We start from the raw sequence: 16442 nt of genomic DNA, 5'->3' as shown, positions 1-16442 counted from the left end.
CGTGGTTGCCATCCCAACAGGTCCACAATTAACATAGGGAATCCCTTTTGTCCACCAATAGCGTTGAACTGTGTGGGATTCCCGCTCTGTGTTCCGCCCGTCATCTTATTTATAGGTGCATCGACCCGCTTCCTGGAGCAGTAGGTAAAGGGAGGCGAGAGCGAGAACCTAGAGATAGATCTGTGAATTGAAAGCTTGCATATTTACGTCCTTGGGTAGAAGTTTCCGCAGCTTCACAATGGAATGGAAGTTAGAGAAGTACTCTCGTTTTAAAGTAAAAACAGAGGAAGCTACGCTGTGGGTACGCGCATTGACTTGATTTGACTTGGCTTGATTTAACACGAATATGTCGTCATGCGCTGAAAACAGCAGCAAATCTAGACATTATAATGTTTACCGTATATCAAAAATGTTAACTATGTTTGTCTCGCGTTTGGTCTTTAATCGGCAGGAAAACATTATGAACACGCTTTCTAAAGATTTCATCTGGTCAAAGAGGCACTATCCCTTGAAGATCAGGAGTAAAAAGGTAAGGGAGTGAAAGCGTAGCTTGAGTGTGCAATGATTGAAAACTTGGGTCTTTAAACAAATACCTTTAACTTGCATCTTCAAAAGCTGAATATAGATTTGAATTTCCTATACTGAACAGCAGAAGTAGCGTGTGTGAAAGAAAGGGGAGGGAGACTGGCAGGAAGGCAGTTGTGTGTGTGAATGGGATTTACTGTCTGTGGCAGGAAGGCAGTGTACTGTTAGCTGGCTGCTCACTCTCTTAAGCAGTCGCTACTACTCTGCCACCTGCTGCAGTCCTACTCACCATGAAGAAACCCCGCAGCCTTGTGTGTGTGTGTGTGTGTGTTTGATATGCCAGCTTTGTAGTTGGACAGCAGGCAGTGTTTGTGATTGGCTAGTTGGTAGCACTTGTGATTGGTTAGTTGGCAGTGTAACGTTAGCTGGTAGTGAAACTCTCAGCTCACGCTGCAGCTGCTACCTAACTCCTCACCCTGCCACCCCGAAACCAACTAACCAGACAGTGGACTGTTCCCAGATGTGTGCAGGTATGTGCCATCTCTTGAATGGGAGTGTACCATCTCTCAGATAGGTGTGCTGCATGCCAATGTGCTAAACTGCATCCTTTCCTGGATTCCAGTTCCATAGGAGACATATGAAGGAAGGAAGGCATTCCCCTAATTGTCTCATTTGGCAGAGTATTTGTCAGAGTACAGTATCTTCATGCTGACGAGTACATTAAGCTCATCTCACCACGACAGCCTCTGTACTTGCACGAGTGCTGACTGCACTCCTCCAGAGGATCATTGGAGGTTAGTTGCCACTCCACTGATGTCATCCGAGCAACTTGTAGGTACCTGACAACTCATTGCGTCCTTGAGAGCAGCGAGCTGATAAAGTCTGGCAACCTGCCAACCACAATCCCAGATGCAACAGAGCTGGCTTGCTCAACTACTGTGGGCTTCTGCTCATTGTCAGCTGATGACACAGCTGGGGTCAGCAGTTCGTGGTGCAGGTACGGGGGGGTCCTTAAAGGGTGCAGTGTGAGCTAGCTGTCCAGAACTCCAACACCAGAACATTAATCAGTACTCTCACTCAAAACAATGAGATTTATCAGTACATATCTAAATCCAGTAAGATTAATGTATGCATTCTTCTAAACCCACTAAGATTAATGTATTAACTCATCTAAAGTCAGTAAGATTAATTTATTCATTCATCTAAACCCAGTAACATTAATCAATTACACAAAGACAAACCGCTAAGTGACAGTAGCTTTATTCTGATGTATAAACACTGTATAGACTACATACTGTATACCCTCCCAGTCTTGCCTGTGGCAGACTGCCTGTTCCAGTCCACTTGCCAATCATTTATCCAGCTTTTGGGACTTTGTGTTGTACCTTGTGGCTAAAGTTGTGTTCACAACAAACTAAATACAGCAAAGTTTCACAGCCCTATCTCTGTGTTTCTTTTATTTCAGAACAGTCTACTGCACAGGGGCACTGCTCTCTACTGTACAAGCCACACGTTTTAGTCACTACAGCTTGTTTCCATGATGTGTGGATATTTTCACATAAATATTTTTGTGCACAACTTTATAATTAAACAAATGGAATGTCTGCCAAAAAACTGTGCCAGAAGTGGGCTTTTATGCAGATTTTGAGCTGTGACCTTTGATATCTGCATGGCATTCAAAGAGAAATTATTTTGCCAAGCTGAAGACTAAGGCTCTTCCCCAATGGAACCTGTCATGCTCTTGGCCTGACAGAAGGGGGTAGCAGGGTCACTTCCTCAGAGCTCTTCATGGTCTAAAGAACAGTCTTAGGTTTTTGTCTCAGATGAAAGATTATGTGCAATAATTTGCATGAAAATGAAAAATTTCTGCATTTCCTTACCACATACATACTGGGCAGCAGCATGACAAAATGGTTAGACCCTTGGATACAGGCATTTGCTCAGCAAATAAGTAATTGTGATGTAATAACCTCATAGTGCTGAAACATGCAGTTAACATCACCCCCTTGTCACTGGGGCAATTGTCACACAGAGCCAGGCCTTAGGCCTTTCACTGGGAGGAAACAGTCCCCACACTGCACAGAAAGCACATGCAGTTCCACTTACGTAACAAAATTCTCATTACCAGTCACTTTTAACACATTGAAGACAGCAGTGACGAACATCCAGGACCAGATTTAACAATGTCTGTGCAAACAAAAAATCAGATTACAGCATTACTAAAATACTCCAAGGTTAACATTTAATAGCCATGTTCACAATTCTTGATTGTCAGTGCATCTCCCATCCCCCATTTGAAAACTCTCCAATGTCTTAAATCTGTATATTGTCCATATATACAGTATTGTATATTACATAATGAACAATAGTCAAGCCATAGAATTCCACAGGAGTTAGAGGCCCAGGTGAAGGCATATATAGAGATGTTTCTGAGTCCTGGTATAATCAGCTCGGACAGGAGCTACAGGTTTACTCAGCACAGTCCAAGGTTCTGGGTTCTGGGTTTCGGGTTTCAGGGGCTTCAAACAATGAAAAGTGCACCATCATATAAACATGGAAAAAGCCAATCAGACGGTGTCTGTTAAGGGTGAGCCAATGAGAGAGAGAGCGAGACCTCAAAGCTCAGCCCTCTTCCTCAGAATAATTTCGCGCACCAACGCCGTAGCCTCCTGCCGGATTGCCTCAATTGGCTCCTCTCCTTTCCAGAACTTCACCACTTTCCCTTCCGGGTTCACGAGAAACTTCCAGAAGTTCCACTTTGGGATCTTCTTTACTGAATCTGTTGAGAGGGCAGACATACGGAGTTCAGTGCACGTCAAAAATAACAGTACAGACAAACCCCGTGATCAGTAAGACCCCAGTTGCCTACCTGTTAAAAATCTGAAGGCAGGATCGGCTTCGGAACCCATTATTTTTATCTTGCTGAAGATAGGAAACGTGATGCCAAAGTTTGATTTTGCAAAGGTTTCAATCTCGCGGTTGGTGCCGGGTTCGGTTTCACCGTACTGGCCACAGGGGAACGCCAGTACGTTGAAGTGCGATGTACCGAGCTCTCGATGCAGCTCCTGCAACGCTCTGTAGTTCCGTTCTGTGTGCTCGCATCGACTCGCCACGTTTACAACCAGGGACGCCTGCAGGACAAGAGCGCAGTCTCCCCCTATCAATCCTCATCAGAACGCTAGCTTTGGTTCATCACCGTAAAATTGTTGAGAAGTTTGAACAAATAGTATAAATAAATGAACAAGTACTATAAAGCACTGTAAAAGTGGTTAATTATGTACAGTTATTGCTTCATACCACGACTGATAGCCTACCAGCCGTTATGCTGAAAACCTGTGCATCCACGAATTAATTCATTAAATTAGGCTGTATAACATTTTAGTATACGAGCTTACCAGATTTCAGTAAAATGAGCCAGCCGAGGGCCCAATTAACCAAATAATTATACCATCCGTAAAACCGAAAATATTCAGACTTACTTTTCCTCGGTACTTCTCCAGAGAAACGACCCTTCCTCTCATATCCCGCACATCGAAAGAATAAAAATCTTTTGTTTTTCTGTGTTTAGGTATTTTCGTCTGTAATAAAAACAAAGTACCCATGCATATCGCTATACTTAGGAAAACCACATACATTCGTGTTTTTGGAAGAGGAGACTTCACAGGGTACCCTGGAAGCGTCTCCATCTTGGATGAGGAAAGGCGGAACAGCGAAGGTGGGGTTTAGGAAAGTTAAATCAGTGCAGTATCCTGGTTACACACAGTAGTGAGGTGGCCTTAGCTGGCAAACAGTCCTGCAGCTCTTACAAACGTTTGAATACCATACCTTTCTGTACAGCGTTAATTTCTGTTAAGTTTTTTTTTTTTTTTTTTGGGCGGGGGGGGGGGGGGGGGGGTGCGTGATTTGGATAAAGTTGCCCTAATTTAGCAGAGCGTCTTCTTCGAGGACGTGTTATTCACTGAGCTATTAAGATACATTCTAATCCAAGTGGATATTTACGGAAGCAAATCAATTCTTTTGACGTGCTAGAAGTTACAACTACAGGTTTTGCGTAACTCCATTTTCCTCCAGTACCAGCCTAAATAGTTTAGCTGTGCAAGACATTAAAGGATGCCGTTTGTAATTGTTTTTTTTTCCCTGTAATTTGTTTTTACACGCTAGCCGTTTCACTATACGTAGACTTCGGGCAGAACATATATCAATGTCTATGTTCATTTACAGTTTTTATATTCATGATACTGTGATGTAATTGTGAAACAGCTATGTACAAAATTGTCTTAAAGAATATTGACAGTAACAAGCCATGCTACGCTATTTGGCAATGCTAACTGACTCATACAAACATGCGCAGCGGCTTTGACAAAGCAAAAACCTTACTCCGACATGTGTGAATTATTCTGATAAAATATGTTCATAGGCGAACAGAGAACACAGAGCGCCGAGCTTCTCATACAGCCGATTCAAGAGCAGAATCGTGAAAAGACTAAACAGTGATGGAATCCCTGTTGCGAGCAGCCCAATGACCACAGGATGGCAGCACTCATACACCACAGAATACGACACTGTTTGTCAGAAGCTGCCGCTCGACTCTCCGCCACATAGCACCTCACAGTCTGACTCGCATCTTGGTCAACCTGAGTCGTCTTACCTTAAAGGTTAGAGGCCCGTTCGTCTTCAGTGCAACATCAATACATGCATGCTTGGAATTACTCCTGTTTATAGCAATATGGGACAACTAACTAACCAACCAACCTACGAACTAACCCAATGAAAAAAAAGATGTATCAAATATTGTCACATGGTAATGTGCTTCCTTTACTGAGGTCGAAACATGTTTTTTTAATGCTGACCGTGTATGCATCGCTGGTTACAGCTTTTTATGTCCACAAGCCTTTAGTCTGTAAAGATTTTACAATATTGCACTGTCATGTCCATGGCTCTGAGTTTTCCGGCCGACCTTTACATATACATATAGATATTTTTATCTTTGTTGTCTATGATCTCTCATTTTCAGGTAGTGCTGCCCCTGTGGAGGTGGAGGAGGCATGTCTGGATTGCAATGACATTTCACCAGTTTCAGCACCCTATGGGGGAAAGAATGTCATCCATCAGGTATGTCCCCTTACATCCTGTCAATGGAATTCCATCACTCGTCTCTGTTATAATGCACATGACCCTCCTCACACAAGGTTCTAATTAATCAGGATGCAAGGAGGGGAAGGTTTTGATTGGTTAGGGCTGGGATTGAGTAGGTGTATTCTTTCTAGCATCTTGCTATTTTTATGTGGCTTTTGCCTGCAGCTTGACTGAAATATAAAATTCTCTTATAACTCCAGGAATACTTTTGGAAAGACGGGGACACAGATACTGAGTCTGGGAGAAACGGTACAGTAAAATGCAGAACTCTCTCATTGTGTAGTGCTTTTCAGCTCAGGATCTGGGGGGTGAAGTGCAGCCATTTTCTGTCAGATTGTTCATCTCACATTGTGGTGAGGAGCCATTGGTATTGATCAGATCTGAGAGGGGCAGACAAACACAGGTGAGAGTATGACCCATAGATCTGTGTTGTTCTGGTAGTCTGTCTTGTTGCTGGATTTCCCATGTCTGTGAAAGTTTAGCCAGAGTTGATAAGACTTCACACAGAATGTGTTGCTGATATGAGGGCCTCTGGCCAGAGCATGAGTTTGGACAGATGGTGTTCCACACTCACTGGAAAATCTGTTTACAGATTGCCATTTCCGAGACACTCAGCTTACAGACCGCCATTTCCCAGCATTGCAGGCTCTTAGATGTCCCTCCCCTCTGACACACCGCACTGTATGTCACAGTCACACGGTGGTCTCTAAAGAGCGAGACCCACAAACCTGACAAAATGTCAGTGACATTTAGCAGCACGGGTTGTGCTTCCTGTTCCTGTGGCTGGCGAGCGAGGCAAGGGGCCATGCTGTTTCTCTGCAGACTGCAGATGCGTTCACATAGAGCTCCACACTGCAGGCAGCCAGCAGCAGAACAAACCGTGTTAAAAATACAGACGTCCCGCTACATGCCTCAGTACCACCACAAACACAACATGTTTGATAAAAACATAGCAGTATGTGTGTAGGAGAGACGTATATATGAGATGGGTGTGTGTATTGGAAAGATATGTGTATCAGCCGGTGTGTGTATTAGCGAGGTGCGCCTATTGGCAGTTGTGTCCTAAGAGACAAGTGTGTGTATTTTAGTTGTGTGTGTATTGGCAGGTGTGTGAATTGGAGAGGGGTTTATATTGGTTGGTGTGTGTATGAAGTTGTGTTCCAGCCTCATGTCGAGTGTCTTGTGCATGGCACATGGCTTCCTGTGTTGTGTTTTGTTTCAGCCTGCTGCTCTAGATTGCAGCCCTTTTCCGTCCTGGACAGAGCTCCCAGCATGCACTGCAGCTACCCAGAGCCACAGCTGAGGATGGCGATCCCTGGACTGCAGAACAACTATTGTATGTAACGCACAACAACAGTCATTGAACACAAAACACAACATAGATCACTGAACACGGAACGTAACACAACACAGAACATCACACAGACACAGAATGGTGCAAACACAAAACAGACCATAACCATGGAACAGAATATAGCAATGGTGCATATGCTGGAGTCTCAGTTTCGCCCTGCAGACTGGGGCTGTGTCCCAGGTGGCATACTGACATGGATGTGATATTATATCGCATATTAGTGTGCAGTATGCTTGTGTGCGCTGGTGCATGTAGTGGGACACAGCCTGCGTTCTGCCTGAGAGTGCCAGCATATGCTCATATGCAGGCTGAATGTTCCAGGAACTGCAGCAGGTGACGCTGTGTGTGACGCCGTGACTCTGAGCTGTGTTTGCATTCCAAACGTGTAGGGAAAGATTCCACATTTTTCCTTGAACAGTAGTAGTTGCAGTTACTGACTTAGTGTGCTGTGGCACTCTGATTAGACTGCGCTTTTAATAATCTTACTTTCAATCTCCTCACAATAATATGTATATTTTTGTATTTGGTACATTTCATTTTAAACTTAATTCACAGAACTGTCTGATTTTCCTTGCAGATGTTTTGGTGGTCATATGCACACTGACCACTGTCCTCATTACTATGACAATGTTTCCTCCTCAGATCTAAATCTGCTGGACTGGAGTGGGCGGGGCCTGGTAGCACTGGCTTTGGGCAATATGGTGGCCATGTGGAACGGGGCGACCCAGAATCTGCAGGGTTGCCTGCACCTGAACCCACATACTTCCACCTGCACTACCTTCACCTGCTCCATCTGCTCCGTCTCCTGGAGTAAAGATGGCAGTACTCTGGCCATTGGGACAAACGATGGAGAGATTCAGGTACACCTTTCCCAGATAACACAATCTATTCACACTCAAACCAGGCACACTCACACCATTCAAGCTCAACACAGTCACATTCAAACCAGTCAGACTCAATTCATTCACTCTCAGCCCATTCACACTCAACCCCATTCAGGCTCAAAACACTCACATTGAAACCAGTCACACTCAACACTTAACTCTGTCATGCTCAACACGGTCACTCTCAGCGCTTAACCTAGTCACACGCAACAGTCAGAACCATCACATTCAACACTGTGGCTCTCAACACAGTCAAACTGACCACTCATCGCAGGTGCACTCACTTAAGGTTTGACGTTCCCTATGTGTGTACATATGTGAATTGATATGACAGACATGTGTGCGTTTGTGTAAATGTGACAGAGAGGATGTGTGTAACAGTGGCTATCTCTGCAGCTGTGGGATGTGGAACACAGGAGCAGAGTAAGGAGTATCCAGGGACATCTTTCACAGGTGGGAGCACTCAGCTGGAATCAACAGCTTCTCAGCAGGTACTGCACTGTATGTGTGTGTGTGTGTGTGTGTGTGTGTGTGCCTGCGTGCGTGCGTTCGTGTGTGCCTGCGTTCGTGCGTGCACGTGTGTGTGTGTGCGTGTGTGTTCTCTCACTAAGGAAACCCAGATTATGGATTATGTCTTGTAAATGATGTTGCTGTGTCTTGTCCAGCGGCTCTCTCCTGGGGTTCCTGCATCACCATGACCCCCGGGCCTCCAGGGCACTGGTGGGTGGGGCTCGGCTGCAGAAGGGTGTGTGTGGTCTGGAGTGGTCTGAGAGCGGTCACCGTCTGGCCAGCGGGAGCACGGATGGTCTCCTTTGCATATGGCCCAGCGACCCAGGAGTCACAGGGAACCAGCGCTCCATATCCACCATCCCACATCCAACTGCCGTCAAGGTCAGATCACCCCTGGAAAGTAAAACCATAGATGTCAGAACCATACCAGAGAACACCCCAAGAGTAGGGCCCTCAGACTGATTCAGCATGCTATAAAATGACATCCATCATTCATAATCACTGGCACTAACACAAGTGGTACCAGGTAACGTGGTACCCTTATTAGTTTGTAGTCAAATAATACTTTCAAACTGAAATCCACTCACATTGCGTATTAGATGCCATACATTATTACTTGTACTTTGTGTAACATCATTGAAAGTTGCAACTAATTAGATTCTTCCTTAAAATATAGAAACAAGAAGACATGACAGGACTTTCATGCTGCTTTTAAGCAGCAAGCTCATGCTAAGTGAGGCATGAAACAACAGTTTAATACAAACAATAATTGCTCATTGTTGAACAAAAAATGGATTTATGTACTTTCCTTTTTAAAATAAAACTCAAACAAATTGTGTTGATGGTAGGTGGAGTTCATAGTACATGTAGAATAACTGTGTTGATGGTGGGTGGAGCTCATGCTACATGTAAAATATCTGCTGATGGTGGGATGTGCATCTGCAGGCCCTGGGTTGGTGCCCCTGGCAGTCAGAGGTGGTGGCAGTGGGGGGCGGTATGGGTGATGGGATGTTGAGGATCTGGGACACAAACACAGAAACCTGTCTGCAGTCCACTCCCACAAACTCACAGGTGAGCCATATCTGTCTTATTGGTCACCTTGTTCATTCATGGTTGAGCACTGCTTTGGCTACTAAAAAGAGCCTGTTATGGGGCACCTTTGTGTGGTCAGGGCAGTTACACATACGTGAGACAGTTTCTGTAAGGGTGGATGTTACATGTGAGACAGTTTGTATGTCCTGGATAGATCTGCTGTCTGCTGTGGAGCATGAGGAGGAAGGAGCTACTCACTGCCCATGGTCTTCCTCATCATCATATCATCTCCTGGAGCTATCCATCCCTCACCAAACACACCCAGCTTCAGGGTGAGTGTGCGTTTTGTGTGTATGTGTGGGTGTGGGGGGGGGGGGGGGTTGTTACAAGCAGGGCTTGCAACCCAAAGGCTGGTGGCATGATTCCCAGGTAGGCCACAGCTGTGTCCTTCTTTGGCAGCTTACCTAACCCAAATGGTCTGCCAGCAAATATGGCAGACTCCAGATCAACATTTATGTTGTACAGCACTATGTTCATCATCATAATTATGTGTCTAAATGGCCCTGTTTACACTTGGTTTTAAAATGCATCTTGGCCGATCGGATCACAAGTGGACAGTCGAGACACGTTGCTGTTTACACCTGTGTTTGTATGTGTCTCCAAGGTGTCCAGCTGACCACTTGTGTTCAGATTTTGTTATTACGTTATTGCGTCAGTCTCTGTCACCAGACAAGCGCCAGATTTGTTTAGCATGGGCTAGTTAAGAAAACAAAAATGTTTCGAGAACTAATATACATGTTATTCCAACTGTTGAGATTGGCAGGACAAAGTCATTGTGGTCAAATGCATCCCAGACCACCTCGGCAAGTGGTTTGAGTGATCTTGGTGGTCGTTTACACTTGTATTTAGTGCTGTCCTCTTGTGATCCAATCGCTCAAGACGCATTTTAAAACCAAGTGTAAGCAAACACGGTCAATGATGGATGGTATTGTTTCTTTGTGCAGCTGACCAAAGGTCTATAAATGTGCATAAATGGAAACCCTGAGCATCACACATTCCACATGCTCTCTGATGCCTCCTCACCACATGACATAGTAGCGAACTACTTATGTGAAGTCTCTGACACACCACTTCAGAAGCTGTGGTTCTCAAAGGCCCACTGACATCAGTATTTCAGAGGGTTGTGGTGGTGTATAGCTTCTCTCATATCTTAGTCATAAGTGATGTGTCATGTGGTGAACTCAAAGTAACGGCAGTTGTGAATGCAGCATGTTCCAGCCCTTAAAGATGGTCACTTCATAACTCTCCCAGTGACTGAGCACTTTCACAAAGTAATGATAGTGCCTCATTTTAACACTAGATCACTAAATGGCAACAAAATACTCCATAAACAGTGCTTGTTTGTTTAATTTGTTTAGTGAATTATTGACGTTGAACACAGGGAGATGTTCTGTACAGAATTTGGTAAAAGGTTCTGTTGTAAGTGGAGTTTTAATCAATCATCATTTCAATCATAGAATCAAATGGAAACCCAAACTCAATCAATGAACATGCAGTCTGTCACTGAGTCAAGTTGTGACAAAGATAGAGTGGGAAAGGAGAGGGTGTCACTTCATTCTTTACTTTTTATTAGAATAACTGTCAGTCTGATCAGGAGGGTGCAATGTCACCTGCTCTCCTTGTTGAGATGATGTAATGTTTTTTTTTCAGGCCACACAGGGCGAGTTCTGCATATGGTGTTGAGTACCTGTGAGAGCTGGATCCTCTCAGGCGGTTCAGATCAGCAGGCCTGTCTGTGGAGCAGCCATCAGAAGGAGGACAGCACAATACCAGAGCCTTCCTAAATACACCCCAATGTCAGAGTCTACCTCAATATATCCCAAGACCAAAGTCTAACTAAATATACCCCAATACCACAGTCTAAATATAACCAAGAATTGGAGTCTAGCTCAATGTACCCCAATACCAGTGGCTACCAAAATGCACTACTTAAATATCTACTTAAATATACCCCAATAATGGAGTCTACCTGAATATACCCCAAAACCAGAGTCCACCTACATGTACCCCAGTGTTGCATTTTCACTGAATACAAATTCAATACCAAGTAGCTGGCTGCTTCTGGATCTTATTCAGGTGTTCTTCCATCATTTTGGAACTTCTGAAGTGTTTTCCTCTTAGAATTTTATATCTGTTAATTTAAGTATTTGTCAACTAATTCTTTTCATCTTGGTCAATTACATGACCACACTTAGGGAAAAGCAAAAGGTCCCAGCACTGATCCTTAAGGATCTCCATTTTCCACAGCACTCAGTTTTTATGCCTCAGGGGATAGCATGCTTCATTCCCACATGTTTTTGTTACCTATTCAGTCTCATGTGGTATTCTATGTAGAGCTTTTTGAAAATTCAAATATGCTGTACCATTTTAAAAGCCTGATTGGAGTCAAAACGTCTTGTAACCTTTTTTTTGCTGATGTGCATATGATTATCCATGTTTACATATGAGCACATATGATCCACCACTATCTGTGCATCTGATTAATCTCACACACACTACTATCTGTGTATCTGACTAATCTCACACACACCACTATCTGTGTATCTGACTAATCTTGCACACACCACTAGCTGTGCCTTAATCTAATCTCGCAATCTCAATCTCTGCTGAGAAAACAATATGGCTTCTATTGTTCACTTTATTGATCCCTCTTAAGCATGTAATTTCAATCCTCCTTGAGTCTTGAATCCTTGAGTCTCCATTTTTGGAGACTGTAGAGACTGAGTGCCTTGTTTCTCTTCATTAACTTTGTTTGTTTACTACCTGACTATTCATGAATGCCAGTTGAACACTAAGCTCGCCGCAGTGCAACAGCCTCTGCACCCGGGCAGGAGCACAAGGCAAGATACATGCAACCCTACAGTGCACACAAGTCAGTGAGACTATTTCACATTTGGAAAGTCCCACAGAGCACCAAGAGGCAGCATGACAACCGAACCATGGCTAAAATACTTACCTCTGTCCCTGCTGGAACAGCGCCAATGTACTCTGCCACTGTGTGCTCATGGCTGTCATCAGCAGATGACACAGTGAATCTCTCGCTTTGATTCCTGGAACCTGGGAACTAGGCTCGCCACCATACTGTCATGCACTTCTCCTACATCATCAATGTCCCAGCCTTTGCACTAAAGGTGATAAATGGAAAATTCACACTTTTGGTCACAGTGTAATGAATAACCATTTATTTCAATAAATATCAGTTGCCTAATCTTGAAACAAGTGCTGAGTCAGAAGCCACCAGGCATCCCACCTCTCTCTCTCGCTAAGCGGGGCTCTCTGGTTTCTCTTCTACCAGTAATGAAACCCACAGCCCTTTTTCACACAGCCTCAACTGTCGGCACAATTTGCTGAGTTTCCAACCACTGCTCTATTTAATTGAGAGTTCGTAAAACCATATTCAACATTTCCCAAGGATGTAGGAACATTATTATTCTGTGTGTTACAAATATTACACCTGTTGACAAAGTAAAGGTATGAAGACTTTTCTCTCCGCACAATAATTCTTTCACTCCTTGTGAAGACCCATTTAAGATTACATCTCCTGGAGCTGTTAAGGGGTAAAAAAGTACACATTTGAATTATTACAAAGGGCTTACCATTTCAAGTAAAATCATGTTAACATTTCAACATCAACCCTTAAAGCAGAGCTCATTTCAGCAGTGACTCTTAAAGATCAGCAAAGTTCTGTGAGTGGTCATATGGGGCAGACTGCAGAGGTTTTTTTGTTGCACTGAAGGTGGTGGGTGGGAATAACAACTTGAGAGCATCAGTTCAGATTCTAACACAAGAATGGGGCGTGGGAGGTTAAAAAAAAACTTTAAACTTAATTTCTTGCATTGTATAAAATTTATTTCTTAGAAATATTTCGCAGAACCCTGTTTTTTACACATTTTTTTATTTCATGAAATGTGACAACAGACAAAAATACATAGAAAATTGTATTATCTGATACATTATTTTGCCTCCTCAAATAAAATTGGTCATATTGCATGAAGTAATTGAATACATTTATACATGAATACAGAAACAGAAATACTCAAGGCACAAGAGCTTCCTCTCTTTTTCTGTCTGCGGTATATGCAGGAGTGCACTCACAGATTTCCACCAATAACCTGGTGTATCCATTTGATGTATTTTGGCGTCAGCAAAGTGTAAACTCCAGGTGCCTTTCCAGGTTTGAGACCAAACGAAACGACAGCTGTAAACTGTCCCCCACAAACCAGAGGCCCTCCGGAGTCTCCCTAAAGAAAGCAAAGCCAGGAGTCATTCGTACACTTCCACCTCACACCCAATCCCCCAACCTCACCCCACAACCAATCAGGATTTATCCTTATTAATTACAGTCATCGTATTATGGAATAGTGAACAGACATTTCATGTTGCTATAGTGGTGTAGATGAGAATCAGAAGGGTGTTTTCATTAGATGGAAGCTGTATGTGTGGTTTTTCGAGGTGAGGGGCTGGAGGCCCTGGCATTACCCTGCTGGTGTCTTTTTTCCCATGTTTGTCCCAGGCACACAGCATTTCTTCTGTGATTTTGATGCGCTTGTAGAACTTCCTGCATTTATCTCTGCTGACAACCCTCACTGTCACTTGCATCAGCTTGTCCGATGGCTGTGTCTTCTTGGGTTTGGTTATGCCCCAGCCAGCAACACTGCACTGCATTTTTGTTCTGACATCTGTCTGTGGTTTTGGGAGTGCCAGTGTGCTGACAAACTTGTTGAGTATTGCTGGTTTGTTCATCTGTAAATTAAAACAGATTAAAATAGTTTTTATATAAAATGTCTTCTTCAGCTGTTATTAATGGCACAAGATCTGCTCTTCGCTGTAAAAGTCAATGCAGACATTTGTATTGCAAAGTTAAATGTAATTTCAGATAGACCTTACTCTCAGCAGTGAAAGATTTAAGAATGACTTCACCTTCAGCAGCATGAGGTCATTTTCACCCGTTTTATTGTTGAACTGATTGTGGGGAAATGTTTGAGTCACAGTGAACTGTTGTTTCTCCTTCTCCTTCTGAGTAAGAGAGAGTGCTCCAAGAGTCACGGTCATCTTCCTTCTGTTTTAAAGAGTTTCACAGGAGAAAGGCACAGCGCTGGTGTTATGAGGATAATCTTCTAAATAGCAATGATCATGAATTATAATTCTTATCTGCATCATGGTCTGAAATTGTTGTTTTTCCTTTAAGATGGTTTGACCATATGTGACTGTGATTGGACTCAGAGACCATGTGTTTCTGCTGCCAGGCTATGTGATTGTGCATGGCTTTGGTCAGATGGTGTGACCGTGTGTGACTCACGCTTGGCAGTGTGCTGCTGTTAGGACCCAGTCTGGTTTAATCAGGGCACCCCCACAGATACCTTCTCTACTCCGGACAAGGGCCATGAAGGGCACGGAGTGATTCCTAACTTCTTTACCACCAATAATCTCCACACACTCATCTGTCAGGAATTATAATGAGACAAGGAGGAATGAACTTACTATTCATTCATTTACCATTTGTTCATTCAACAGCAATGGATCTATAAATAAAGAAAAAATTCAATATAATTTTATAGAAGACTTACCCTCATTTTAAATATAGCTTCAGAGAAGCCTTAGTGCTGATGCAGCCAATCAAAGGGACTTGCAGTGTAAACTGTTTCATTGTGACAGATTTGAATTTGTGGAAAGAAGAGCAAAAGCTGTCCCTACCTGCTGGAATGTTGAGCAGAATTGCTGTTAAGATCAGTAGGGTTGCTGCCATGGTCAGAGTGCAATTGTGTGTCTCTGTTGCTGATTCATGCACTGATACAGAGGTAATCGGATGTGGCTTTTTTGTTCTCTGACACTTGAGGCTGCCATTTGAACAAGCGTTTCTTTGAAGTCAGCTGTAGCAGAAACCATTACATCACCAACATGTTTCAGAGGCAGCCTTGAAAGGGTTGTGCCTCAGTAGGTTAGACATGATCAGTTTCTCCTGCTCAGAGGTTTACATTCAGCTCCCAGTGAGAAGCAAAAGTCACTGCAGATTTTAGCAAGTCAGAGACAAATGTGCATGCTGACACACCCCAGAGCCCTGCTCATCCAAACCTCTTTCAGCCTGGTTTTCCAGGATGTGGGCCCCTCTCTGAGCTGTCTCAACTCAAACCACATATGGAGCAGAAGTGTAGTGGAGTGGTTTGATTCCTGGGTGTGCCACTTTCAGCTTGAGAGCCATCTTCACCATGCTAGCTAGCTATCCAGCCATGTTTGTTAGTGATCCAAACGGCCATGTTCCTTGGCAAATATAAAAGTCCCAGCCAACTAGTGAGTTAGCTACCTACCTCAGTTAGAGCTAAGTACTACTGCATATCTAGTGTGTTTTCATGAATGTTGAGACCTTAAGGACTCTGATCTTATTCAGGCACAACCTTGGACATGTCACAGGACCTGATGTAAATTTGTATTTGCTTCTCAGTCGTAAAAATGTGATTTTACTCAAAGTATTTGTTTGCAGTGGCATTGTAGAATTCTGTATTTTAGTTCAATATCATGGTGCAGAAATGACAGGATGTGAAACAGCAAAGCCAAGCGTGAGACGACTGTTTGAAAAATGATCTGTGGTGAGCTCATAGATGTAGCCAGCAAACATGACATATACCTAATTCTGCCCCAACAGTAAAACAGCTGAGTCAGAAGCCACCAGGCATCCCACCTCTCTCTCACTAAGCAGGGCTCTCTGGTTTCTCTTCTACCAGTAATGAAACCCACAGCCCTTTTTCACACAGCCTCGATTGTCGGCACAATTTGCTGAGTTTCCAACCACTTCTCTCCAGCCAGATGTCACTGCAGTGAGATGCACATACACAGGTGCTAGTCCAGATCTCTGTAATTTTACTTCGGCACAACAAGGAATGCTTGTGAATTATATCACATCTCTGCTTTGGCCCTGTGTGATGGATAACAGTAGGTTTTGGCCC

The 16442-nt window shown here is 43.6% G+C and overlaps 3 protein-coding genes across 3 annotated transcripts; 1 reads left to right on the top strand and 2 right to left on the bottom strand.

The window, feature by feature from the left end:
- Positions 1–1831: 1831 nt before the first annotated feature.
- gpx8 (glutathione peroxidase 8 (putative)) lies at positions 1832–4211 on the bottom strand. The gene is made up of 3 exons (XM_036527535.1): positions 4005–4211; positions 3395–3656; positions 1832–3304 (listed from the first exon to the last, which is right to left on the bottom strand). Exons 1-3 carry the CDS (start codon positions 4209–4211, stop codon positions 3141–3143), a joined length of 633 nt encoding a protein of 210 aa, XP_036383428.1. The 3' UTR covers positions 1832–3140.
- A 5-nt stretch (positions 4212–4216) lies between these two features.
- LOC118776188 (cell division cycle protein 20 homolog B-like) lies at positions 4217–11474 on the top strand. Its single transcript, XM_036526300.1, has 8 exons — positions 4217–4240; positions 4943–5180; positions 7658–7875; positions 8296–8390; positions 8565–8790; positions 9355–9480; positions 9656–9773; positions 11152–11474. The coding sequence occupies exons 1-8, from the start codon at positions 4217–4219 to the stop codon at positions 11283–11285; spliced, it is 1179 nt and encodes a 392-aa protein (XP_036382193.1). The 3' UTR covers positions 11286–11474.
- A 1793-nt stretch (positions 11475–13267) lies between these two features.
- On the bottom strand, positions 13268–15249 carry LOC118776186 (granzyme G-like). The gene is made up of 5 exons (XM_036526299.1): positions 15196–15249; positions 14801–14942; positions 14422–14560; positions 14089–14244; positions 13268–13279 (listed from the first exon to the last, which is right to left on the bottom strand). Exons 1-5 carry the CDS (start codon positions 15245–15247, stop codon positions 13268–13270), a joined length of 501 nt encoding a protein of 166 aa, XP_036382192.1. The 5' UTR covers positions 15248–15249.
- Between the last annotated feature and the right edge of the window lie 1193 nt (positions 15250–16442).

This window comes from Megalops cyprinoides, chromosome 4, assembly GCF_013368585.1.
Source record: "Megalops cyprinoides isolate fMegCyp1 chromosome 4, fMegCyp1.pri, whole genome shotgun sequence".
NCBI lineage: Eukaryota > Metazoa > Chordata > Actinopteri > Elopiformes > Megalopidae > Megalops > Megalops cyprinoides.
This window is presented reverse-complemented; position numbering and strand designations above follow the sequence as displayed.